At 38.7% G+C, this 23824-nt stretch overlaps 2 protein-coding genes across 2 annotated transcripts; both read left to right on the forward strand.

Annotated features, from left to right (window-relative positions):
- Positions 1-736: 736 nt before the first annotated feature.
- Positions 737-8813, forward strand: si:ch211-126c2.4. Its single transcript, XM_036569155.1, has 9 exons — positions 737-1168; positions 2425-2470; positions 3139-3282; positions 3396-3485; positions 3593-3706; positions 8098-8190; positions 8329-8400; positions 8567-8610; positions 8715-8813. Exons 1-8 carry the CDS (start codon positions 1019-1021, stop codon positions 8575-8577), a joined length of 720 nt encoding a protein of 239 aa, XP_036425048.1. The 5' UTR covers positions 737-1018; the 3' UTR covers positions 8578-8610; positions 8715-8813.
- A 3469-nt stretch (positions 8814-12282) lies between these two features.
- Positions 12283-23811, forward strand: slc7a3b (solute carrier family 7 member 3b). Its single transcript, XM_036569156.1, has 12 exons — positions 12283-12394; positions 16446-16872; positions 17254-17415; positions 17961-18132; positions 18270-18382; positions 18479-18701; positions 18845-18984; positions 19434-19536; positions 20276-20487; positions 21019-21185; positions 21420-21528; positions 22357-23811. Exons 2-12 carry the CDS (start codon positions 16509-16511, stop codon positions 22497-22499), a joined length of 1908 nt encoding a protein of 635 aa, XP_036425049.1. The 5' UTR covers positions 12283-12394; positions 16446-16508; the 3' UTR covers positions 22500-23811.
- Positions 23812-23824: the final 13 nt, after the last annotated feature.

Below are 23824 nucleotides of genomic sequence, written 5' to 3' on the forward strand. Positions count from 1 at the left end.
GCAGCTAAATGAGAAGCTTTATCATACTGTAGATATTAGTCAGTCTCCATCAGATGTTCCAAAACAAGAGCCAAGCAATGAAGGACTTGCTCTTGGTGAAGACTGCGAGAAGCATGGCACTTTTACAAAGATTCCAGAGGAGGCAAGTGGTGACTTAACTGGTGATGGAGAACAAAATGGTGGTGCATCTCATGTCTCTTCTGAAGCTGGTGAGCCAAGTGCTGCTAATCCACAGCCAGTTGACAGGACCTTTGTTAAACATAATGCAACCACTGATCTCATGTCTGCAGGACCTGCTTCCAACTTGAAGAATGCAGATGTGAATACCACAATGAATATGACGAAGCCCCCTGACACACAGTTACCTGCACTGTCTGAGGCTGGTGTTGGTGCAGCTGTAGATGATGCGTCTCCACCTGGACCCCTCAGCACAGTGCCTGTCGTCATGCAGAATTCTGAGGTGGTAGTTTGCTCCAACAGAACTCTGGACCTTCCTGATGCTGAAAGTAAAGCAGAGGAGCATCAGGAATTATTCAGGAGGAGAAATGGAGTTTCTGAACAGGAGTTTTGTCTCAACCTAGACGTGAGCCATAGTAGCATGTTTTCCTTGGATGATACACTTGAGATGAAATCACGTGCTCTTGTTACATCCACTCCTATCGTTCTGGGCAGAGGCTTTGACAGACTGACATGTGCAAAGCTCATGGATATGCAAAAAAGACTTTCTGTGATCAATAGTATTGATGCACAGTCAAAAGATGATCTGGTTGGTGTTAGTGAACATGATGGATCAGATCCATCAGACAGCAACTCGGCATCTGTTAAGTCTGAGACTTGTAGTCAGACGCAGAAGATTTCAACAAAATGCACCTCAAATTCCTCTACCTCTGAATCAGCTGTTGCAAACAAACCTCCCTCTAAACTTGCAGTCAGAAGGAAAATTCCTCAGCCCTCTTGTAAATCCAATATTCCCAAGACCCAGATCCCTCCAAGGCCTCCCACCTCACAAGCAACTTCAATGGTTGCTAAAACAAAGACGGTATCAGCAGCACAAGTCCCAAATCAGCCAGAGACATCCTCATCTGCTTTGCGCAGCATGAAGAGGACAGTCCAGCTAAGTAAAGGAAAAAACCTTGCACCTGCTAAGAACACCTTAACAGGAGGCACTGTAAGTGTAGGAAAAACTTCTTTTCATTTCATTTAATACATTTGCTTATAATGTTTATTTTTTGTATATATATTTAAAGTTATTGTGTAAATATTCTCATTTGTATGCAAAATTTTAAGCCCCTGGTTAAATTACATATTTTGTTGATTCTTTTCGTTTATTTATTTATTTGAGTGTAAATACGTTAATATCTTCTATAGAGAATACACGTCTGCACATTTTAATGCACAATTACTGTTTGCTGAATTTAACACTTTTGGTAAAAAAAAAATGTAGCCTGTGCGAAAGTTATGTCACATTTTATATTAAATTTATTCCCAATGTTAAACTCGGCAAATAATAAGAAATTGGGCACTAAAGTTTGAACACTGGGGATGTTCAAACATTTGTGTACAACTATATATTGGACTAAAGCACATTTGAGCTGACTTTGCCAGAAATGTTGTAAAGCAACTAACATTGTACACATTTAGTGTAAATAACACTGTGAACATTCACTAATCATTAGATTGACCTTAAAGCAACAGTGTTTTTGGGAAACAGGGCCTGAACATATTACCCCTGTAAAGTCAGTTATGTAGGGTGCAAATATCTTGGGTAATCTTAAATTATTTAAAACTGTTTTTCTCTGCAGTAAGTGTGTTTTCAGATATTGTTTATTAGGTTGTATTTATTCTGTTAGTGCCTTTTCAAAGAAATAATGCATACTCCCTGGATAAATAGCTTTACATATAACATTCTCAAATGGCCTAAGACATTTGCACTTGGGATGCACTGATCGCAAAGTTTTATGGCTGTTTTTTTTTTTTCCTTTTATTGAAATGATAAAACACACTAGTACATTTCCGGTACTTTCTAATCGCCAAAGTTGTTATATAAATAGCATATAAAGTATTTGCTCCTCAATGGGCCAAACTGCCACTTAAAATTTTTAAATAACAAGAATCAAATAAAGTGCTACAGCAAAAGTAAAAAGCAGCTGGTTGTTTAGCACCATGTGTCATGCATAATTATGCTGTGACATTGGTATAGATGTAGCAGCAGCCCTCAAATACAGTGTGAGTGCACGTACATGCCTTATGCTATTTACATCATAAAATTGGCCAAAATAAAAATACTAAGTCAGACAATGCCGATTGCATATTTGGAGCAAAAATATGCTAATTCCAATCTTGGCCTGTTCTGATCGTGTATCTCTAATTTGCACAGTACCCTATGTGCGCTGTTTTTGTTAGCTTGCTTTTTTTCCCTCCTAGACATCATCTGTGGCTACCTCAAGCAGTGGATGTACTTTGACTACAGGTGAGGGATTTCAGTCTTTGATTCTCTCTTCATCTAGGAGTCTTGCTGTCTGTATTCTGTCTGATGCTATGGTGATTTGCTGATCTGTGCTATTTTTATTGCCATTACGGTACTGGAAAGCTTAGTTAATACTGTTAAGAATTACATGATCTTGTTGTGAAAGCATCTTAGCTTTGGGAATCTTCATATAGAGTGAAAATGAGCATGGTGCTACCTATTAGGGCCTCAGGGAGTTTTTCTGGATGATGTAATTAAAAAAACTGAAGTAGGAGACCAGTTTTGATATAGTATAGATCTTTGGAGAACTTTCCTTAGTTCTTTCAACCTGTGTAAGCTGAAATGGTTCAAATAAGCCAGCTAAAGCTTCCTGTTTGTGAAGTCATTTAGATGTAATCTGCTGATTGTGTAATAGTTTACCTGTGGCTATGCAAGTTTAATGCAGCACACAAGGGGGCAGACTGGGGTATAGCACTCCTTCATACTGCTGGACAAATGTAAAATGCCATATATGATATGTTAACTTTTTTTTTTTTATTGCAGCATTTTTACATTTAAGGCTATTGTACAGGTGTGATGTGTAGGTAAAGTTTTTTGTTGTTTGTTTGTTTGTTTTTTTTTTTTGTTTGTTTTTTTTCTTATTAGTTGTTTCTTATTTTGTGTCTTTGCAGATTCAAAGCCCGTTACACAGCCTAAGCCATCTGGCCTACAGCCCCCTGGCCGAGGGAGATTTGGTCTTAAAGCACCTGCTGTTGTGGTCTACTCAGCAGAGAGTGGTCATTCTCAGCCCATTAACAAACCAACTGGTTTATCAGGTGTGTGCAAAGTTGTAGTTTATTATGTAGATAGTGTATTTATCTATTTCAGTAGATCAGTGTTGTGGTGCATGTTCTCTTGGTATATTTACGGTATTAAACCTGAATTAAAGGTATAAGGACAAGGAGTTCACTGCTTCCAGGTTTTGCCCAGAAGCATGCAAGCAGTGATGCCTTGCCATTGGCAAAAAGGAAAAAAACTGGTATGGTTATTTGTCTGGTTGCTTGTTTTTTCTCTAATGAGCTGCATATATGATGTGCTTTGACCTGAGGCATGTTTGAGCAAGATTTCAACATTTTCCTCATCCAGATAAGCAGCACCAGCCATCCTGTGCTGAAGCACCAGCAAGTTTGAAGCCAGGTGGAGGTGCTCAGAAACCAGTTACTGTTCCCATAGATAGCAAACCAAAGAAGCCTAACACTGGTAAGAGCCTGTGTTGTATTTTAGGCCTGTTTTTTGGCAAGATCCTGCAAAACTTATCATAATACAAGGGTTATGATTTAATATATTGTGACACTATAAGCAAGGTGATTATATTATGATTTTACTTACTTACTTTATTTATTTAATGTAGTTTTAGTAAAAGTCATAGTGTAGAATAGTCAAAGTACTTATCCTTAAAAGTAGTCATTCACTTCAATATTTGATTTCCTTTTCTCACTTCACAAAGAATAAGATTTATTTAAAAAATAAGCACACTGCACTCAGGGTATATTCACTGTTCGTATTGTTTGGATTGGACTTAAACATCTCACTGATTTATTAGTGGGTTTTTTTACAAATAAGAGAGTTCAGCTGTGACATGGACAAATATGTTGGAACTTTCTTGGTTTGCACACCATACAGATATGTAATGTTAGCCATGATCAGCAAGCTGCTGTGCCTAGAATTTCTGCACTGCTGCTGCATTCCCCCACTCTGAGCATGGAAGCCCTAGAAGACCATAAAGTCACATTCACCAACCGCAGTTGCCTAAGACAAGTTAGTTCTATACACTGATCACGCATAACATTATGACCCCCTCCTTGTTTCTATGCTCATCGTCCATTGTATCAGCTCCACTTACAATATAGGTGCACTTTGTAGTTCTACACCTACAGACTGTAGTCAATCTGTTTCTCTGCATACTTTGTTAGCCCCCTTTTACCTTGTTCTTCAGTGGTCAGGACCCCCATGGACCCTCACAGAGCAGGTACTATTTGGGTGGTGGATCATTCTCTGCACTGTGGTAACATTGATGTGGTGTTGGTGTGTTAGTGTGTTGTGCTGGTACGAGTGGATCAGACACAGCAGTGCTGCTGGAGTTTTTAAACACCTTAGTGTCACAGCTGGACTGAGATTAGTCCACCAACCAAAAATATAAAGTCAACAGCCTCCTGTGGGCAGCCTCCTGTGGGCAGCCTCCTGTGGGCAGCCTCCTGTGGGCAGCCTCCTGTGGGCAGCCTCCTGTGGGCAGCGTCCTGTGACCACTGACGAAGGACTAGAGGATGACCAACACAAACTGCAGCAGCAGACTACTGTCTCTGACTTTACATCTACAAGGTGGACTGACAAGGTAGAAGTGTCTAATAGAGTGGACAGTGAGTGGACACAGTGTTTAAAAACTCCAGCAGCACTGCTGTGTGCTGAGAATGATCTACCACCCAAATAGTCCTTGGGGGTCCTGACCACTGAAGAACAGGTTAAAAGGGGGCTAACAAAGTATGCAGAGAAACAGATGGACTACAGTCTGTAATTGTAGAACTACAAAGTGCACGTATATAGTGAGTGAAGCTGATAAAATGGACAGTGAACGTACAAACAAGGAGGTGGTCATAATGTTATGCCTGATAGGTGTATATGTATATTTCTTATTTTGCTAGATAAGATGTTTCCAAAGAAAACAATTTTTCTTGAGATGGAGGTAACATGTTTTTGTTTGTTTTTTTTTGCCCCCCCCCCCCATGATAATGACCTCCTTATTTTGAGATCTTCATTCCTGCCATATGGGTTAAAATATCATTACTGATAAGATAAAGGTGATGACAGCTGACGATCCTGATCTGCAGCCTTCCGTGGAGGGTCCAAATCAAGCAGATCAGTGATAGTGAGTAATAGTTAGTGTCACAAGTGCCAGAAAAGAAAGTAGCTTTAAGACCTGAGGTTTATAGCAGAATTAATCAGGCTACCATGAGCAAAATGTATCAAGAACACCAAAGATGCACATCTTCTGAGCACTGTCCTTCTGTATGGACCTGAAACATGGATAAAGCTGAAACCATATCTAAGCAAACTTGAGGTTTTCCAAAAGTTGTGCCTGCAGTGGAAACAGGGTGTGTCTCTACACAGTCTCCAAAATACTACCTTTCAAATACCATGAAGAAAGCAACCTACTATTGAGGGAAAAAATAAGAAGTGGCAACTGATAGTCATGTATACAGTATGCCTGAGCACTGTGGAGTTAATTTTGTGCCAAAAGTTTTAAATACAATTTATAGTAAAATTAAACTTAAGATCACTACCGGTTTTCACCCATTTTCAAACCAGCAATATGGCTGTGCAAGTGACCAAAAAAAACCCACAGATGCAAGTATTTTCTCCGTTAATAAAATGGTTATCTTACTTTTTATCTTGGTTTAATGTAGTTTCAATGTGTTATGGTCCTTATAACAAGCATGAAAAATCGCTAGTAGTATTCTGATGTCTCGGTAGCTAGCTAGCTAGTTAAATTTCCTGTTCCACCTTAAATCCCAGCAGTTACATTCTGGCACCTCAGGCATCAGACTTGCTGCACCATTTAAGGTGGAACGGGAAAAGTTGGACAAAAAGCTAGCTAATAGCTTACTTCAGCTTCATATCACAGAAGAATTAAGGATGGGTGGTAATAAATAGTTGTCGCTTCCCCCCTGTTTGAAGGCATTTGATTCCCTAAATTTAGCTAAAGGCCAGCAGTGAGGTTGCTAAACTTTACCACTCCTCTGCTTTTGCTGCAGACTTGCAGGATTGCCTACAGAGCACCAATAGTAGCCTATTAATGAAGCAATGTTGTTGGGTTTTTTTTATTTATTTTTTGTTTGTTTATTTTATTTATTTTTTTTATTCGAAGGTTGTCCCATTTTGTAGGGGAAGATTTCAACCAATATATCTTGTAATTTAGTTCCAAGGCCTAAGGTGATGCTCAAAAACAAAGGGTAGGGATTGGGCCCAAGTGTGTTGGGTCAGGAAATAATTGAATCCCAAAAGGTGGTACGGCTTCGTTCGTTCATAAACAGCTAAGTTTGTTTGTCGTAGCTACAGGAACCTGAACACGTGTTGCTTTATTAAATTAAAAGGAATATGACACACATTGCTCATAATGTTGGATAAGCCATTAAAACGCTGCACCCAAGGCAGCGTTCAGTACGATGTCTTGCGCCATTTTGGGCCGATTCACGTCGAGCGGCTATGTGTTAGAAGATGGGTCACTCCAAATCAGATCAATGGAGAGCACAGGTGAACATGCTCTTCTAATAATAGTAATAATGTGCCACAAGTGAAAAGCAGAAGAAAGATGTTGGAAGCAGAACAACAATTCTGGGAGAATGAGTAGTGATCTGTTTGAAAAATTGTTTCATTGAACTGTCATTTGTGTTTGCAACATGCTGTACATTTTGATGCTTAACATTTTGCTTGTGGATTTTACTTTATTTGAATCTTTTGGCACAAAATGAACTTAGAACACTGCCTTTCAAACAGACCTTTGTGGAGGTGGTGATTCATACAGTGGTAGGTCCAGTGAACAGCCCTCAAGAAAGCCTGAATTAGGCAGGAGGAGGATGATCTGAAAAACTGAGTGCTAAACCTAGCAGACTGTGACTGAAGCCTGTGTAAAGCCTGTGACCGAGAAGCATGAGAAACCTTCACTCAGTGGCACCCACAGTTTAGCAAGCTATATAGATTCACTGCCAGCTTTATTGACCACTTCAGCTTCCTCAGACATATGAACTGATAAAAAGCATAAAATGCAAGTTGTAGAAAGCAGACTGCGCATTTATATGACATGGAGAACACTCATACCTTTTACACACTTTTCAGTAGTGGTGACTTGGTTTTTCAGATTCTGCAGTTTTCTATCACACAATTTGTGTGGCTCCTTACTGAAACCCAGTGTCACTCTACAACAGCAATGCTATTCAAACAGAGAAATACTACACACAGGCTCCTAAAGCTTACCATCTCTGTTTTTTTGGGGGTTTTTTTCGCCTCCCTAAGAAATCTCGGATCTTGTCCTTATCTTGAAAAAACAAAGTTCACTTTCATCTCAGGAAAACATTTGCCATCTTGTGATGGACATTACAAAACCCTAAGAAAACATATAACTCATTACAGGAACAGAGTAAATAACTCTTTGCCTTTTAGGGCTCCTATCCTCTAGTGCATCAAGTTCTTTGACTCTAGCCACTGGTATATAAATCCTTGCCTTTAGCTGAAGAGCCACTGAAGTGGGGCTGGGCAATATGACAATATATCGTTATGGTGATAAATTATGTTATGCATTTCTGAACATATTGTGTATATCACTAGTACGTGTAGAACACTGATTAACTGCAGGTTATTCATTATAAACAGAGCAAAGTTAGTCCTGTTTAACTGGATTTAGTGCAACACCGTATGCCAAATACTGAAAAAAAAATCATTGTATACAGTTTTTGATGGTGTTTCTGAAGTATCACTATTATATTTTTGATATCACCCCTCTCTATGCTGGAGCATGAGTGTCAGAACAGCTGAAAAACTGGTTGTGAACCACAGTGTAAAGGTTTTTTGTTTTGTTTTGTTTACTGCTCTGTCCCCAGAGTGTGAAAATTGTTCACTACTTCAAGAAAAACTAAACACGTTCCACCAAGAATTAGGGGGATTTCTTCAAGAACTTGGGCGAATATCTGCAAGTATGTAATTCTCACACTTGTAAATCAAAATGATATTATTAAGTAAGCTGTTATGAGTATATTATATTATAACTTATAAAAGAGTTATGAATCTGTCTCTTATTTACTTAGGATCTGTCTCTTATTTTAATCTTTCAGGTTGTGAAAATTGGTTACCATTTCAACAAAAGTTTGAGGCGCATTTAGAGGAATTTAAAAGATTACAAGCAGGTATTTCTTAATCAGTGCTCAACTTGGTTCATGTTACTTAGTACTGAGTAATGACTAAATTGAAGTTACATGGCTTAATGTACTGCTTGCAATTTTGTGTTTTTTATGTTCCGAAAACAAAAGCATTGTTCTGACCTAAATAATGAATGTTTGTTCTTTATCACAGAGCATCAGTGAAGAAAAACCTGAATTGGCCTACAGACAGTTTATGTATGTTATTGAAATTGGATATTATTGTTAATAAAATACAGTAATTAACTGACTTTTTTCCATATTGTGTGGCTGAGTTTTTTCTTTTGTTTTTCCTTCTAAAGGGACAGGTTATGTAAATGTAAGAGATCCCGGCATGGCTGTCCAAGCTAGACCTTTTTCTTTGTTAGCAAGATAAATGTATTTTCACAGTGAATTTTATTTGTATTTTGAATGACAGAGTAAAAGATTTAGCCACCACTTATCAACTAAACGATAGAGATTTATGTCGTCTCCAGTTCTTTAAACTCCAGTCAAAATTGCTGGCTGTAGTTTTTATTACATTTTATAAAAAACATGGCTTGATGGTGTTATATATCTGATGCTTGCCAGAGCTTTTAACATGTACTACATAAAATTACCTGTTTTATATAAAGCTATTAAAGTAGAGCTGATAAGACATACATGAAATGAACACTATTATTATGGCTCCTCTGCATTGTTAATTGCTTTCATCCAGAATCCCAAGTATGATGGGCATCTTGGTACTGGCATCTAAGTTTGCCTGTTAGACTTCTTTATTTCAGTGTACAAGTGTAAAGTTTACTGTTTCATGTAACTGTTCATGAAGTTGAATGTTGCTGAAGTGTTCCTGTAAAAGATTTTCTTTGTCAGAAATGGTGGGATATTTACAAAATCTGTTGTTGCTTTATTTCCTGTGATTAGACTGTTAAAATAAATAATATAAGAAATGATAAGTGAGAATAGAAGTCAGGGGCCAGTTTCCCAGATGGATTTTCTTGATATAGATCAGCCCTAGTCTTTGACTAAATTTAGGCTTAGACTGTGAAACCGACCCTATATTTAAATGCTACAAAATATTTAAAATCCTCCAGATGTGTGTATAACTTTTTATTGTGTTGAATAAGTTTGTTTTTAATGCTAATGTAATTTTTGTAATTGTTTTAATCCTGTGTGTATATTGATTAAATGTGTTTATTGATTTCACTTAAATTAAAGATGCACTAAGCACTTTTGACTTTTGCTTTTTGAGGCTTCTCAAGTTAATTTGTGTTGAAACTAGTCTCTGCTTTAACTAACAAATTCCAACAATAAAGCTCAAAAATCAGATTACTAGATTAGTAAAGAGTGAAGGTGGACAATATGACAACGTTTATCGTTGCTGTGATAAATTGTCATATTACGGCTGTGTTTTTCTTAGCATATTGTGGACATGGTCTTTACATAAAGCTGCATGTTTCATAACAAAGCGAGCATAACTAGTCCTGTTTAATTGGATTTATTGTAGCGCAGTATATGAAACATTGAATAAAAAACAAGATATTCGTAGTTTTGATAGTATTTTGAAATGTGGCACTGCTGGTCCTTTTCTTTCTTCCAACTTATGATGCATATTGTGTATCATGAAAAAGTGTTAAAGGATCATGGTGCTCTATTTCTGCCATATCACCAGCGCTACTGGAGAGTTGGTAATTTTACCACAGGCATGTCAGATTAGGTTCGTGCTGAGCCACAGCTGTACAGACATTAGCATTATCCCTCTTCTAAACCTGTTAATTAGCCGATGACTTGAATCAGGTATGTTTAATGAGGTAGAACTGAACTCTACTGTGGCCCATCAGGACTGGAGTCTGCAGTCGCGTTTTTTGGTTCTTGGACAGCCATGTCTTGCGCTCTCCCATAAAGGGCCTAAAGCCTTCACTTTTCTAGTGTTTTATTTTTCTCCCTAAGGTGGATTTATGACATCTGTGTGATTTTATGTAGCAATAACAGACATAATTTACTTTTAAATGACCATCCAACCTTTATAAGAGCTGTTGTTATTGCAGCTTTAAGACTGATATATAAACCACCTTTGTTCCAATTAACTGCCTTGTATTGTGCCTTAATCAAAAAGCATTCCATGCTGAACTTCAGCACGAGTGGGTGGGGCTAGACTGCTGAACAGGTTGATACATGTAAATACATTGGGGTGCATGATATCACAAAGACACTTAATTCAAAATAGGCTGTTTTTTCAACTTCATTTATGGACTAGAAATGTGCTGTACATTTTGAAAGTTTAACAATGTTTACATACTATCACAACACAATTTTAAAAAGTTGTGGAAAATTTGGTTTTCCCTGATATGGGTCCTTTAAAATGCAAAACACTGGGGACCTGAGGGGGAGGAACATCTGCCCAGCTTTTACTCAGGATGTCACTGACCCTAACTGCCCTTGTCTTGTAAGCTAACATTATTTTGCTGCACTCTTATTTCAGCTAATCTTACCATACGCAGAACATTCATCCTCAGCCTCTGATACACGCCACTCTATTTAAAAGGAACTTCAATGATTTTTCAAAATGTCTGTACAAATAAATCATTAAGATGTAAATAAAGTCATTCAGAATAGTTTGATGCAAAATGCTCCATTCTAGTGAAACAGCGTTGCTACAGTAGTGGTGATAGGAACCAGACGTCCAAAGTGCATTTTGTTTCTAAATGATACCTAAAGTTATTACATGAATACATATACATTTCCTGATGCCAGAGACATTGTTTTATAATAGTTTTGAGAAGACGGTTTTTAAAATCAATTCATGGCGAAGCGGTACCAAAATAATACCTGAAGAAAACTTTGCCACTATTTTACCATTACCAACATAACATAGAAACTCAGAAGACAGGCTCAGTGGTTTGGATTGTGAGTAAAATATTAGTGTTGTAGACATCAATCCCTAGTTCATCTACCACCATTGTAAAGAAATGCGAGCCAGAGGTGGTGGCCAGGGGTGACCAGTGCCACTCTAGCATGAGGCATGGCCAAATCAGCTATGGAACCTCAACCATCATCAGTCAGCCATAATCAATAAAGCATCAGTTACGCTTAATGGTGAAAATCTGTCATCAGGGAGGTTACCAGTCCATTATGAGAGTCTGTTGCATTTAATAATTAGCATGTATCGCAGTGATTCGCTTCAGCAGTGCTGCACTGTGAGTTACGTTATGAAATGAGCTATTCGATGGTAATATGAGCCAGTCAGTGCTGTCTGGCTTGCTTTCCGATCAATAGACTTATATATAGCCTGTACTGAATGCAACCTAAATGAGTAACTCCTGTGGCCTGTCTGTTTGAATTGTTTTCCTTAACATTACAGTTAACGTTGTGCACTGAAATTTACTTAATTATTCAAGTACATAATTTCCTAATGAATGACTAAAATGTGTTACATCAGCACAGTGTTGTCTTTCAGTTTACTATTGGGAGTAGTTGTATTGATGCAATATTTTATTCATGAGGAAATGATGGGCAGATTTAGTTAAGTAGAGAGAAAAAAACAACGCATGAATGTGTCATTTTAAAACAATAACGCTATTTTATTTTTTAAGCAGTGCGCCACCCCAGTAAATCTCTGATCTTACCTGGCCACCCCATTCTGAAAGTTCTGAGCCAGTACGTTTCTCTGCAGTGCGCCATTTTACATCCAACCATTCTGTATGACTTTGTTTACAACTCACTGACTGAATTATGCGGCTGAAATTGTGAACAATCTAATGAGAGCATCCGCAGCTCTGTTAGTCACTCCATCCGTAACCCATGGTTACCGCAGATGTTCCAGACACAGGGGCTTCCACGTAATCGACGTCATTGCTGTACGTCACAAACCCAAGTATCTCGTTCCTTATAAGGAAGCAGCGGCAGCCGCTCCGTCTGCAGTGTCCGGTATCTCACAGACCCACCGCGGCTGCTACACCATCCCTCACCGTCTGCTGGAGTGGTAAAACCGGCAAAAGAGCGGGTAACTAAACTTTTACTGCTAACGTTTATATAAAACAGTATTATAACAGTCTTTATCTTGTGAGGTTTTAGGAAATGTGTTGTCGTTTAACTCGTCGCGAACTTTACAGTCTAAAGTTGGTTAGACTTCTCTAGTCGGGTTAACAGCTCAACCACTTTAAACCTACAAACTTTAGCAAGAGCGTCGAAATAATCTGATATCAGCTGATTAATAGATTTACAACAGGTTTCGATAGTGAGGCTCATTCTAGCTATTACACGTATTTTTAAGGAAACCATGTGACTTGTAACGTTAGACTAACGTAGAAGCTGTTTATACAACTGTAGTAGTGATAATGCTGAGAGAGGCTTAGATTAGCCAGTTCGGTTACCTCTCAGTGACTCGGATAACTGGCTCAGTCTTTGTATTCTGAATTTTACGCTGCCTCTCAGAGCGATCGCGCCACGAGGTGCTCGAGTCGTATGTGCGCGGATGAGATGCTGTGCTACGCCGAAAGGAAGGAAAAGCTCAGAGCATAAATGAGCTCACATTCCCTTTAACCACCGCAGGAGTGATATCTCCAGTCGTGATTCCTGTATAGTCCAGTTTAGCTGCATTCTTTCTAACCTGATCATATCTCTTTACTCATGTGAATCATTGTCAGTGATGGTGTTGTGATATGAACTACACGTGCTGGGGGTCCTGTTACCCCCAGGATGTGGAGATGTGTAGACGTATTTCCTGTGATTGTGATTGCATGTGGCATCACGCTCTTCATTTTTGCCTTTTTTTACCCATTTGGCCAACCCTGCTACACAGAACTACTGTAAAAATGAGGGTGTGATTTTACATTTATGCAGCACAGCATATGATAAGCATTAAATATGTTAAGTGTGTTTATGTAGTCTGACTGTGCTTTTATTAATTCTTTACAGGCTTATAAACTTTATCTCATGCTTTATCTTTTCTCATTACCAGCTTTTCTTATTCTCAATAAGTTCTTCTCATGTGTGACTTAACAATTATGAAAACATAAAGATTGTTACATCAGACTGGGAGTGTCACATCTGTAGTTCCTGTTCTGGGCTGGGTTTCCCGAAAGCATCTTAGCCGTAACTGGCAGAGAGAGCGTTCAGTGTGGTGCTCGCTTTACGGCAGGACGTGTTAGTGTTAGGCCTAAAAGTAGCTCACAACAGCAGATTTTCTTCAGGATAATCACTGCCTCTAAAGTGATAGAATTCCTCATACTGCCTAAAGGTGACCCAAAGGTTGGAGAGTATTACCAAGTAATGGCTTCGCCAAATGGAGCCACTTTCAGAAATGTGCAGTACATGCGCATTGGTTGCTAAAGCTATTGAAATGCATTGTCCGAGGTATCAAAACAATAGAATTCTTGATGGGGAGCAAGAGGTGGTCTTATGGCTGTTTGTCCCAGCAGCCGTTCAGATTGCTTTTTTAGTAGCAGGAATCTGACGAATAGCACTTCATTCATTTGGACAATGCAAATGTAAATGTCTGTCGATGAACACTGAAGAAAATCCTGTATAGATCTGACTATCACATTTATACCATTAACAACCTTTGCGTGTTTTTTGTACAAACTCAATTTTGGTAGTCTTTCCTTTTGTAGTCTTTAAAATTAGGTGTCAACTCAAATCGTCTGTTCTGCCACGTTGCCATTCCATTCTTTTTTTTTGTTAAACACTTTTGGCCCTCTTTCTTCCCTCTTCCTTGCAACAATTGAGTTCTGTCTTTCCTTCTTGTCAAGAAGAAGGAAATGTAGCATTTTTCTCTTTTCTTTTTCTTATTATTTTGAGGTATGTACCCAGTCTGGTTTTCTGTGGTTTCCTGCTTGTGACATAAAGGAATCGTCAGGTTTTTACTATCAGCAGCATGCAAAGTGGTTTCTGGTACACGGAAATGAAGCAAAGGATGCACTACACACAAAATTGAGGTCTTGCACATATAAATTATTTATACACTGTAAGAAATAGTGTCTCAACTCAAAAAAGTAACTTTTTAATTTATAATTTATACAACATCAAAAAGTACAAAACATAAAAAGCCAACAGAAATTAAGGCAAATACTCTTATTCTGTTAACTTAGAAGTTTAATTAACTCAAACTCGTAAGGCAAATTTTTAAAGTTAAACGGCAGTTTTTTACAGGGTCTTTGTGTAAAGTCTCATCCAGTTGTATTCCTGGCTGCGTCTTTCTTTCATATCTTGTTTTTCATTTGAAAAGGTGAATATCCTGATATACTTTTCAAGGGACACCCTGTTTACAAAACCCACGTTTGGAAATACACATACACAATAGACGTACAAAGTCAAGTGTTAAATAATTCAAGTACAGTCGTCTGGCTGAGCCAAGCCTGCTCATCCGGGTTAGACTTGTGACTGCCAGACAGGGCTTGATCAAACTTGCATGCCTGCTCTGGTTGCTGTGTATGTGGAAAACCTGTTGATCCGAAGCAGATTTCCCAAAAAGGAGAAATCTACTCACTTGATCTGGCTTCCTCTACTAATGTGTGTCCCTGCACGTACTAATTTTCATTATGACCATTTCTGTTATTACACTGGTGTTGCATTATCTTCTCCTGCATCATTACTCTTTTATGTTCTGTTTTAAAAGTTTAATTAGTCACAGGTCTAGACAGGTTAGTCAGGATCCCTGTCTTTCTCTTCCCCTTTGCATTTTTATTTTAAGCACTCTTTTGAGTTTGAATTTGGCATGCTTGTGGCCTTGCAGCCCTTGCCCACATCTCCCCCTTTTTGTGTGGTGTAACTGGACGCGTTGTCGGTGGGTGTGTTGTGACGCATGGAACTGCCCAGAACTGGCTCTTGCTGCTTGGGTATTGCCTCACATACCTTTATTGATGCAAGAGAACAGAGTTTTGCGTTTGTGAAGGCTGTTGACACTGATTTTATTGTTCACTTTAGGCTTTCCTGTTAAGCCATCAGAAAAAGAGATGAAAGACAAATTGCTACACTTAAATGTGCTGAGGTACTGCAAAAAGCACAGACTGAAATGTCTGCTGGAGCTTTTTTTAAGTGCACCTGAGCACTTTGTGTACTTTTTGTCTGTGATGACTAAACTGCAGAGTTAAATACAGGAAGCAAAGTAAGATAAGACATTATCTTATCGCAGGTGTTACTACAACCCTGTTACCCCCTTACATCTATAAACACAATTGTAGCCATCTTATGTGTCAGGTTGTGTACCCTTGACCTAGGGTGGGGAACCGAAGGCCAAAATCCAGCATAGTTACTGATTACTCTGCATGAACACACCGACCAAACCTGGGATTTAACTGGTGAGTTTAGTCAAATATGTTTGAGGAGAGAAATCACCAAAAAGTGCACATCCCCCCAAGGACCAGAGTTCCCCACCCAAACCTTTGATTGTTCAGAATGGCCAGCGCATCTACCAGTCTATATTATGTTGTAAGCTATACTCCGTTTTATGCTGTAGTTTGGGAAGATGTTTTTTTTACTATGACAGAAACATAACAAAATGTCCTTAGTTGCAATCTAGTTTGGTTGGTGTCTATGAACAGAGATTGTTTTCTCATTTCTGAGCTGCTGTTTAAGGATGGAAAACATTAAACTGTTAGACTGCCACGCCAGTACCCATTAGCAGAGTCATTAGAAGGTCAGTGTAGTTGATAGATGTTATCAAATGCTCTGAGGTTAGGATAATGGAAAAATAAACTTTTCAAAACCTGCTCTGCAAACTTGTCTATGGCATATTAGCTAATCGTGACTAGTGGATTTGAATGTAACAAAGAGGTTAGATACATTTTCTTTCATTTGTGTATATACAGCATACATTGAAACCTTGTAACTGTAACTTTACTCTTGTTTTAAACATATCACCATTTTTAGATCTATTGCACGTTTTAGTTCTAATGCAGTTATGATTCTGTGTTAAGGATAAATATATTACCATTATAACGTAATGTATTTTTTATGTTGACACCAACACCAGGAGAAATTCCCTGTAGTTGGCAAATACAAAAGATTCTGAATGCATAAAACAAGCTAAAATTTTGTCTTTCTCTTCTTTCTAGCCTTCTCATCCAGAGTCTTCAACATTCTATCTACTTTCTGTCCATTCTAACTGAGCAATCACCATGGCGAAGTTGGCCGGGTTTGGGAAAATGTTGGTGCGTCGCCGCATGTTGGACACCAGTGAGGGAGAAACTCGCTTTGCTCGCTGCCTCTCTACTCTGGACCTCATAGCCCTGGGTGTCGGGGCTACTTTAGGAGCTGGTGTCTATGTTCTCGCCGGGGAGGTGGCCCGGGAAAAGGCCGGACCAGCCATTGTGCTTTCTTTCCTAATTGCAGCTCTGTCCTCTGTGCTTGCCGGATTGTGCTATGCCGAGTTTGGTGCACGGGTACCTAAGACGGGGTCCGCTTATCTGTACAGCTATGTGACAGTGGGTGAAATCTGGGCCTTCATCACTGGATGGAACCTCATTCTCTCCTATGTGATAGGTAAGAAAATCCAATAAACTGGAACTGGAACTGGAAAGAAGTCTCATGGCATTAAAGGGAACTGCTTGTTTAATTGCCGGATTAAAGAGACTACTTGACATTCAGAAATGCATCATTTATGAACTGTAAGCTTTTCCAGTGTCAATTCCTTATAGATGAATTAAGCATTGGCCCCTGAGAGCTCATTAATAAAGGCAAAAAAAACAGGAGCTTGTAACAGTTATGTGGAATTCGAAATTAATTGAAGTGGTTCTAGATATAGATGAAGTGTTTACACCTGTTTATGAAGGGCCTGAGAGTGCATGCTCTCCAAGTCTGAAGAGCAGCTCAGCTGTACACTCACACATACACTAATTGCTGTCTCTTTGCTTCCTTTTTCAGGCACAGCCAGCGTGGCCAGAGCCTGGAGCTCCACCTTTGACAATCTAGTGGAGCAGAAGATCTCCACCTTTTTCATCGAATCCATGGCTATTCCGGATACTGGAGGAGTCCTTGCGCGATATCCGGACCTGTTTGCGCTTATTCTGATTCTTTTACTCACTGGTGAGTCCTTCTTACCTAAATACCTGACATAAATGATTGACCAAAAGTATTTATTTAAATATGTTTCCATTTAATGGTACACAGGGCAGATTCAATTGACAACCTGTAATTTTGTCATTCTGCAACTTCTTTTTATGCATTTGAAGGTTGAAATTTTAAGTGTGAAACATGAATAAAACTGGAATTTTGACCCTTCATATATTACATTAGCTCATTATATGTAGTGTTATGACACTCATAAAACATTTTCTATGCTTCCCAATAAAAATGTGAATATACATTAAAAAAAACACTGCCTCGACCTGTAATTGCAGAAACACCCATAAACGTTTTGTTGTGGCACATATAAATACTAGATACTAAATTGCAACTTTCTTGTGAAGTGTCATTTGTTTTTGTTTTTTTTTTTGGCTATGAAGTTTACATTTGCCATAATTAATGCAGTTAAATTCACAGTTAGCTGACAGTGAGGATCTGTCTGTACCAGTGGCGTGCTAAAGACGGCGATTTCAATAATTCTGCAACTCTCACCTCCCACGCTGCAGGCCTGCTGGCGTTTGGTGTGAGTGAGTCGGCACTGGTGAACAAGATCTTCACAGGGATCAACCTGGTGGTGCTGGGTTTTGTCATAATCTCAGGCTTTGTGAAGGGCGACACAGCCAACTGGAACCTAACTCTGGAGAACATCAAAAACAACAGAAGCGCTTTGGTACCCGAGTAAGTGTGCCAACCACAGCTCTGATGTATGGGAGTGGGCGGAGGGTGCTGTTTCCAAGAGGGTTGTGTTTGTATATCTTGAATTTAGAGTGTTAGATATACATGCATAACCTAAAATGTTGCCTTATGCTTCTCAGGGGAACCGACTTCGGCACCGGCGGTTTTGCACCATTTGGCTTTTCAGGAATTCTGTCTGGAGCAGCAACCTGCTTCTATGCGTTTGTGGGTTTTGACTGCATTGCTACTACAAGTAGGTCATACCACACCCAAACTTCACAAGTAAAACCTTTATGTCTTGGTTGGGAAATTCAAAACTGACTTACTCGTTCTTTTTTTTCCTCTGTAGGTGAAGAAGCCAAAAACCCCCAGCGTTCTATACCAATAGGTATTGTGGCCTCGTTGCTCATCTGCTTTGTTGCTTACTTTGGAGTGTCTGCAGCCCTTACCTTGATGATGCCCTACTACATCCTGGACACTAAGAGCCCACTGCCTGAGGCCTTCAAATATGTGAACTGGGATCCTGCCCGCTATATAGTGGCTGTAGGCTCTCTCTGTGCCCTTTCCACCAGGTAGGTTTATTTTTAATCATTAATAAGTTTTTATATTTTGCAGTTTAAACGAATTAAGTTGATTAACACTGCATTCTTTTAAACTCTGCGGCATGACAGTGTGTTTTTCTTAGTTTAAATGTTTGCCTGTTGTTTGCTTCTAGCCTGTTGGGCTCCATGTTCCCCATGCCTCGAGTTATCTTTGCCATGGCTGAGGACGGCCTTTTGTTCCGCTTCCTCTCCCGCATGCACAAGAAAACAAAGACTCCTGTGCTTGCCACCATTGTGTCCGGTGTTGTTGCAGGTAAAGCTGCAGTGCTGCTTTAGATTTAAACCTGTGTTAAATTTAACATCTAACAAAGTTTGAATGAAAGAAATAGGAATGTGAACATTGCTCAGAAACCTGCTGAATATCTGAGAACTGTTTGCTTGTGCACGCTTACTTAGCATCATTGGTTGAGAGTAAAGCTTGTGCAAGTTTTACTCAAGATTAGCATAGCCAAGCTAACATGGACAGGGGAGAAATTGTGTTAAAATACAAATAGACATTGGAACATTATTCAAAACTCCCATTTTGTACATGCATAATGTGTGCCCACAAAACCAGCTTTAACCTAATTAGAAAGCAGTCATGGGTTTAGGTTCCCTGGGGCTTTCATTCTGCAAAGACTGTTTACTTTTCTCTAGATTACTTAATGTTCAAATGAGTGGCTGTTTGTGGCTTAACTCTCTATGTGGCTTTCCTCCATGTAGCCCTGATGGCCTTCTTGTTCGATCTGGATGCCTTAGTGGACCTAATGTCAATTGGGACCTTGCTGGCTTACACACTCGTGGCAGTGTGTGTGCTCATCCTCAGGTTGGTTCACTTTTTGGACAGCTAGATGAATGTGAACACAACAAATGGTTTTAACCAGTCCTTTTCCACTGCTTAGTGCGGTACGGTTCTAAATATGTGATCACCATTTTGATGTAATTTCCACTGCCAAGTGAATCACACTTGTGGTAAATTTGGTTACCCTTCTTGTTGAGGTACCAAGCCTATCAAACTGGAATGTATGAGCAGAGCTAGAAATAGTGCAGACCACAGTTTAGTCAAATACAGTCATCACAAAACGTCATGTCATCATCACTCTGGTCAGACATCCGCCTTTTCTGAAAACCTAAGATGGCCAGAATCTCTGTCTGTTACTCTATACATAAAACTAAATGCAGAGCAAAAATCTAAATCAGAACTTGAAGTTCCTCCATTGTTGCCATTGTTATCTGTGTTTATTGTTAACTCATGCATTCATGAAAGCATCCATGAAAGAAATCACATGACATGGGAAAGTGACACTTGACCAGGGTATGGATAGTTCTGGGTTCAGATTAGTGACTGTACCACGCCGTTCCGCACTACTTGGTGGAAGAACACCTCAACGCAAAACATCTTATTGACAATAACAAAGTACTTTGATTAAATGCAGTGTGTTTTGCTATTTTGTTTGTCACTTATTTGGAAAAATGTGGATTGGGGGGTAAGGTCATGGGTTTCTAGTGACCCGCAATATGCATTTAGGTCAAATTCAATTTTGGTTTTATCATTCTGTTCACAGGTACCAGCCAGGCAGCCTCAGCTCCAGTGCTGACAAGATGGTGGAACTGGAGAGGCTGACTGACAAGGACATCATGACTGACGGGGACAGTAGAGACGAGCATGGACAAGCGCTGGAGGGCACCTTCTCTCCCCGACTTCTGCTGCTGCCCAGCTCTCAGTCGCCCACCAAAACATCAGGCCTCATCGTATATGCCACCACAGCCGTTACTTGTAAGAGTTTCCAGTGTTCTGTCAGTCGTTGTCAGTGATTTCTTTTTAAAGTCTCACACTGTGTTGTACTGCAAAAGTCTGGGCAGCTCAGTCAAGTTACATGCTTTGTTAATTTTCTAAGTGAAATTAAGTTACTTTATGTCTTTATGTCTGCACTTAATGTCTGCTGTAGAACACATTTTGTAGAGTGGACACACTTGTGCACATTTTAATGCACAATGACTGTATATTTGCTGAAATGAATATATGGGGGCAGGGGGGGTGGACATAAATTGTGGCCTGTGCAAATGTTATGGCTCATTTTTATTTTTATTTTTTCACAATATGTTAACCCCTTAAAATCCCAGGCTTATTACATTTTCCAAACATGTAATTCGACTGGGGGCATTTAAACTTCTGAATATGACTGAATATGAAGTACATAGGGCTGCTGGGTGCATCTTTTTTGTTGAATTTCAGGAAATGTAGAAACAAATGAGGTTTTCTCAGTCTCTCTCTTTCTCTCCCTCTCTTTCTCTCTTTCTCTCGCAGGTGTGTTCTTCACTCTGTTGTGTATAGTGTTGGCATTGTGGGGTGACAGTGTCATGAAGGGGCAGCCTGTGTGGGTCACTGTCGTGGTTAGCCTGGTTATCCTCTCATCCATCTGCGTCCTCTTCATCTGGAGACAGCCCCAGAGCAACGAGGTCATAACCTTCAAGGTAAAACTGCAGTTTTTTTTAAATCCCCTGCAAACACTCTACTCTGACACTGTGTAATACACTGTATTGCACTCTTTCCGTGACTGTCTTTAACTGTGTCGTACAAAAATGGAGCCAGTTTTCCCCTTTGGGATGATATATGCAATTAATCTCTCTGTTTTTCCTTGCATAAGCAGACTTCAGGGCCTTAGGTTTTGCATTTGGTGTTAAAGACCTTCTTCTTTCTTTTTCCAGGTGCCTTTGCTTCCTGTGTTGCCTTTGGTCAGTATCTTTGTTAACATCTACCTCATGATGCAGCTGGATGGACGAACTTGGATTCGTTTCACAGTTTGGATGGTTATTGGTAAGCTTGACATCAGACATTTTGCTTGCTCTTGAATTTGAATAGTGAAATCAATTAAATCATTCATGTTGCAAAATGAATTCTTTAAAGTCAACATGAATCTGAAATCACAACGCATTTTCCTTTCCTACTGTGAAACGTGGTAGTAGGGAGAGTCTCTGAGCTAGCTGAGTGTTTTCACTCTATGATATGTGGGGGAGACGAAAGGGGGGGTGAAACATGATACTACTGGTTAATATTATTTTTCCCTGGCCACTGGTGCAATCAAAAATCAGAAGATGTTTAACAGGTGGCCAAAAGTCATTGCATTTTAATAGAAGATTATGGAAAAACAGGAATTTTGTTTTTTTTTAAATGAAATGATATAACAGATTGTGTTTAGTATGACCAGGGACATGAACTAATAAGGTAATAAGATTCATTTTGATTTCATGTTGACTTTAAAGCTGCACTATTTAAGACAATTGAATCAAAAAGGAGATCCGATTCAATGTTTAGGTCTCAAGTGCAAGATCAACATTATACTGATGAAGAAATGATGACAATAGTAGATAGTAGTAGAATACTCTTTCAACTCACTCGGAATTGTCAGATTAATCTGCCAGGGGAGGAGGCCCAAAGCACAGCCGACGTTACAAAATTTTCTTCTGCATGTTGCCTGCAACATTTCCACCAGAGAGGGCTCCAAATCCCCAAATCTTACATAGTGTAGCTTTAAGTTTGCACCAACTTTGTAAAGCATCTTGATATGTTGTTTCAGTGGTGACTGTGCTGCAGATAGTGGATTTAATTGCTGTTCTCTCACCATGTCTCAATGCTTTCTTTCAGGCTTTTTGATTTACTTTGCATACGGAATCAGGAACAGTTCATCGGCCGAAAAACATTCTCCCAGGAACTCCGAGCCCACTCTGCAAGGAAAAAAACCTATTTATTCAGGGGATGACAGTGAACTTGAAGCAAACACACCCTAAGATGGAGAGGTGAAATTCATTATAAAATTGAAAACTTTCACACTTGCACATTACATTGCTGTGTAACCTGTAAAGGGTGGTCCACTTTGTTTGCTTTATATTTTTTGTGGGGGGTTAGGCAAAATCAGTTAAAGTGCATAATGGTACACTCTAAAAGTGGATTACCTCTGGACAGTGTTCAGCAAGTGCCACAAGATAACTTGATGGGACAGTGGAGAACCATTGATGCTGCTATTATTTAGGCTCAAAACCACATAAACAAAGTGTCATTGTTCCTGTTATTTGTTACAGTCTACAGATCTTTTACAGTACTTTAACATAGTAAAACATTAATGCTAATTTAATAAACATTGATTCATAAAAATGAATTTTATGTGACCTAAGAATGTAAGACTGTGAATATTGGAGTTTTCTACAATTGAGAGATTGTATTGCTAAAAATCTATATATTTAGGTACTATTTAAAGTCACCAGGCATTTTGTTATTTATTTCATACTGATATCGAAGCATATATTTTGTTTAAATCCACAATTATTTATATATGTGAATATGTAAGTGAAATTATTCTGTGGATTTTGGTGTTATTTTTACATCAATGTAGTATTTCTGTAATTTGAAGGACATACTATGTATAAAGTTACATGATTTCCCCTTAAGAAAAATGACCATTCTTAAAGTCTGTTTAATCTGTTTAGTCTGTTGTATAAATGTTTATACTTTGCATGGTTAAACAAACACTACTTAACTGTGTAAGTGTGCAGGATGATAAAACATTCAGTTGTGTATTTTGCCTAGACTGGTACACTAACAGGAATCATTTTGTCTATCTTAGTCAAACTTTTTTAAAGAAAACATATTTTAATATTATTTTATTAAATATTAAATTATCAACATTGTTTAAGGAAAATGTTTGGTGTTTTTGGACCACTTTGTTTTTTCTTTTATGACCAGTGTGGTTAATGGGACTTTATTCTTTAAGTCCTGCTTCATTTGTAAATAACTTGTATTTGGTATAGTACATTTATATCACATGTATATATATATATATATAATGTTTACATAGTTGACTGGAGGTTATCAATGCAGTGCCTGCTGTTGTTAGTTAAGAATCACATCAGTTGTTACAACATCTGTTCCCTTTTGTGATGGGATAAATTCAGCACCATGTATGTATGTATATATGTATGTGTGTGTATCTTAGTCACTTAAACTGTTACATACTACATTTACTAAGACCACAGTGTTAAAATATGTATATAAATGTTCTATATAAGACATGTTACATAAAAATGCATTTTAAAAGGTAAATTACAATGGAAACAAA

The sequence above is a fragment of the Colossoma macropomum genome, unplaced genomic scaffold, assembly GCF_904425465.1.
Source record: "Colossoma macropomum unplaced genomic scaffold, Colossoma_macropomum, whole genome shotgun sequence".
Lineage (NCBI taxonomy): Eukaryota > Metazoa > Chordata > Actinopteri > Characiformes > Serrasalmidae > Colossoma > Colossoma macropomum.

Coding starts and splice junctions, on each gene's coding strand:
- slc7a3b (XM_036569156.1), top strand. CDS start 16,509: ATGGCGAAGTTGGCCGGGTTTGGGAAAATGTTGGTGCGTCGCCGCATG. Junction 18,133..18,269: donor AGAAGCGCTTTGGTACCCGA/GTAAGTGTGCCA, acceptor TATGCTTCTCAG/GGGAACCGACTTCGGCACCG. Junction 21,186..21,419: donor ACGAGGTCATAACCTTCAAG/GTAAAACTGCAG, acceptor TTCTTTTTCCAG/GTGCCTTTGCTTCCTGTGTT.
- si:ch211-126c2.4 (XM_036569155.1), top strand. CDS start 1,019: ATGGTTGCTAAAACAAAGACGGTATCAGCAGCACAAGTCCCAAATCAG. Junction 2,471..3,138: donor TGGATGTACTTTGACTACAG/GTGAGGGATTTC, acceptor GTGTCTTTGCAG/ATTCAAAGCCCGTTACACAG. Junction 3,707..8,097: donor ACCAAAGAAGCCTAACACTG/GTAAGAGCCTGT, acceptor CTCTGTCCCCAG/AGTGTGAAAATTGTTCACTA.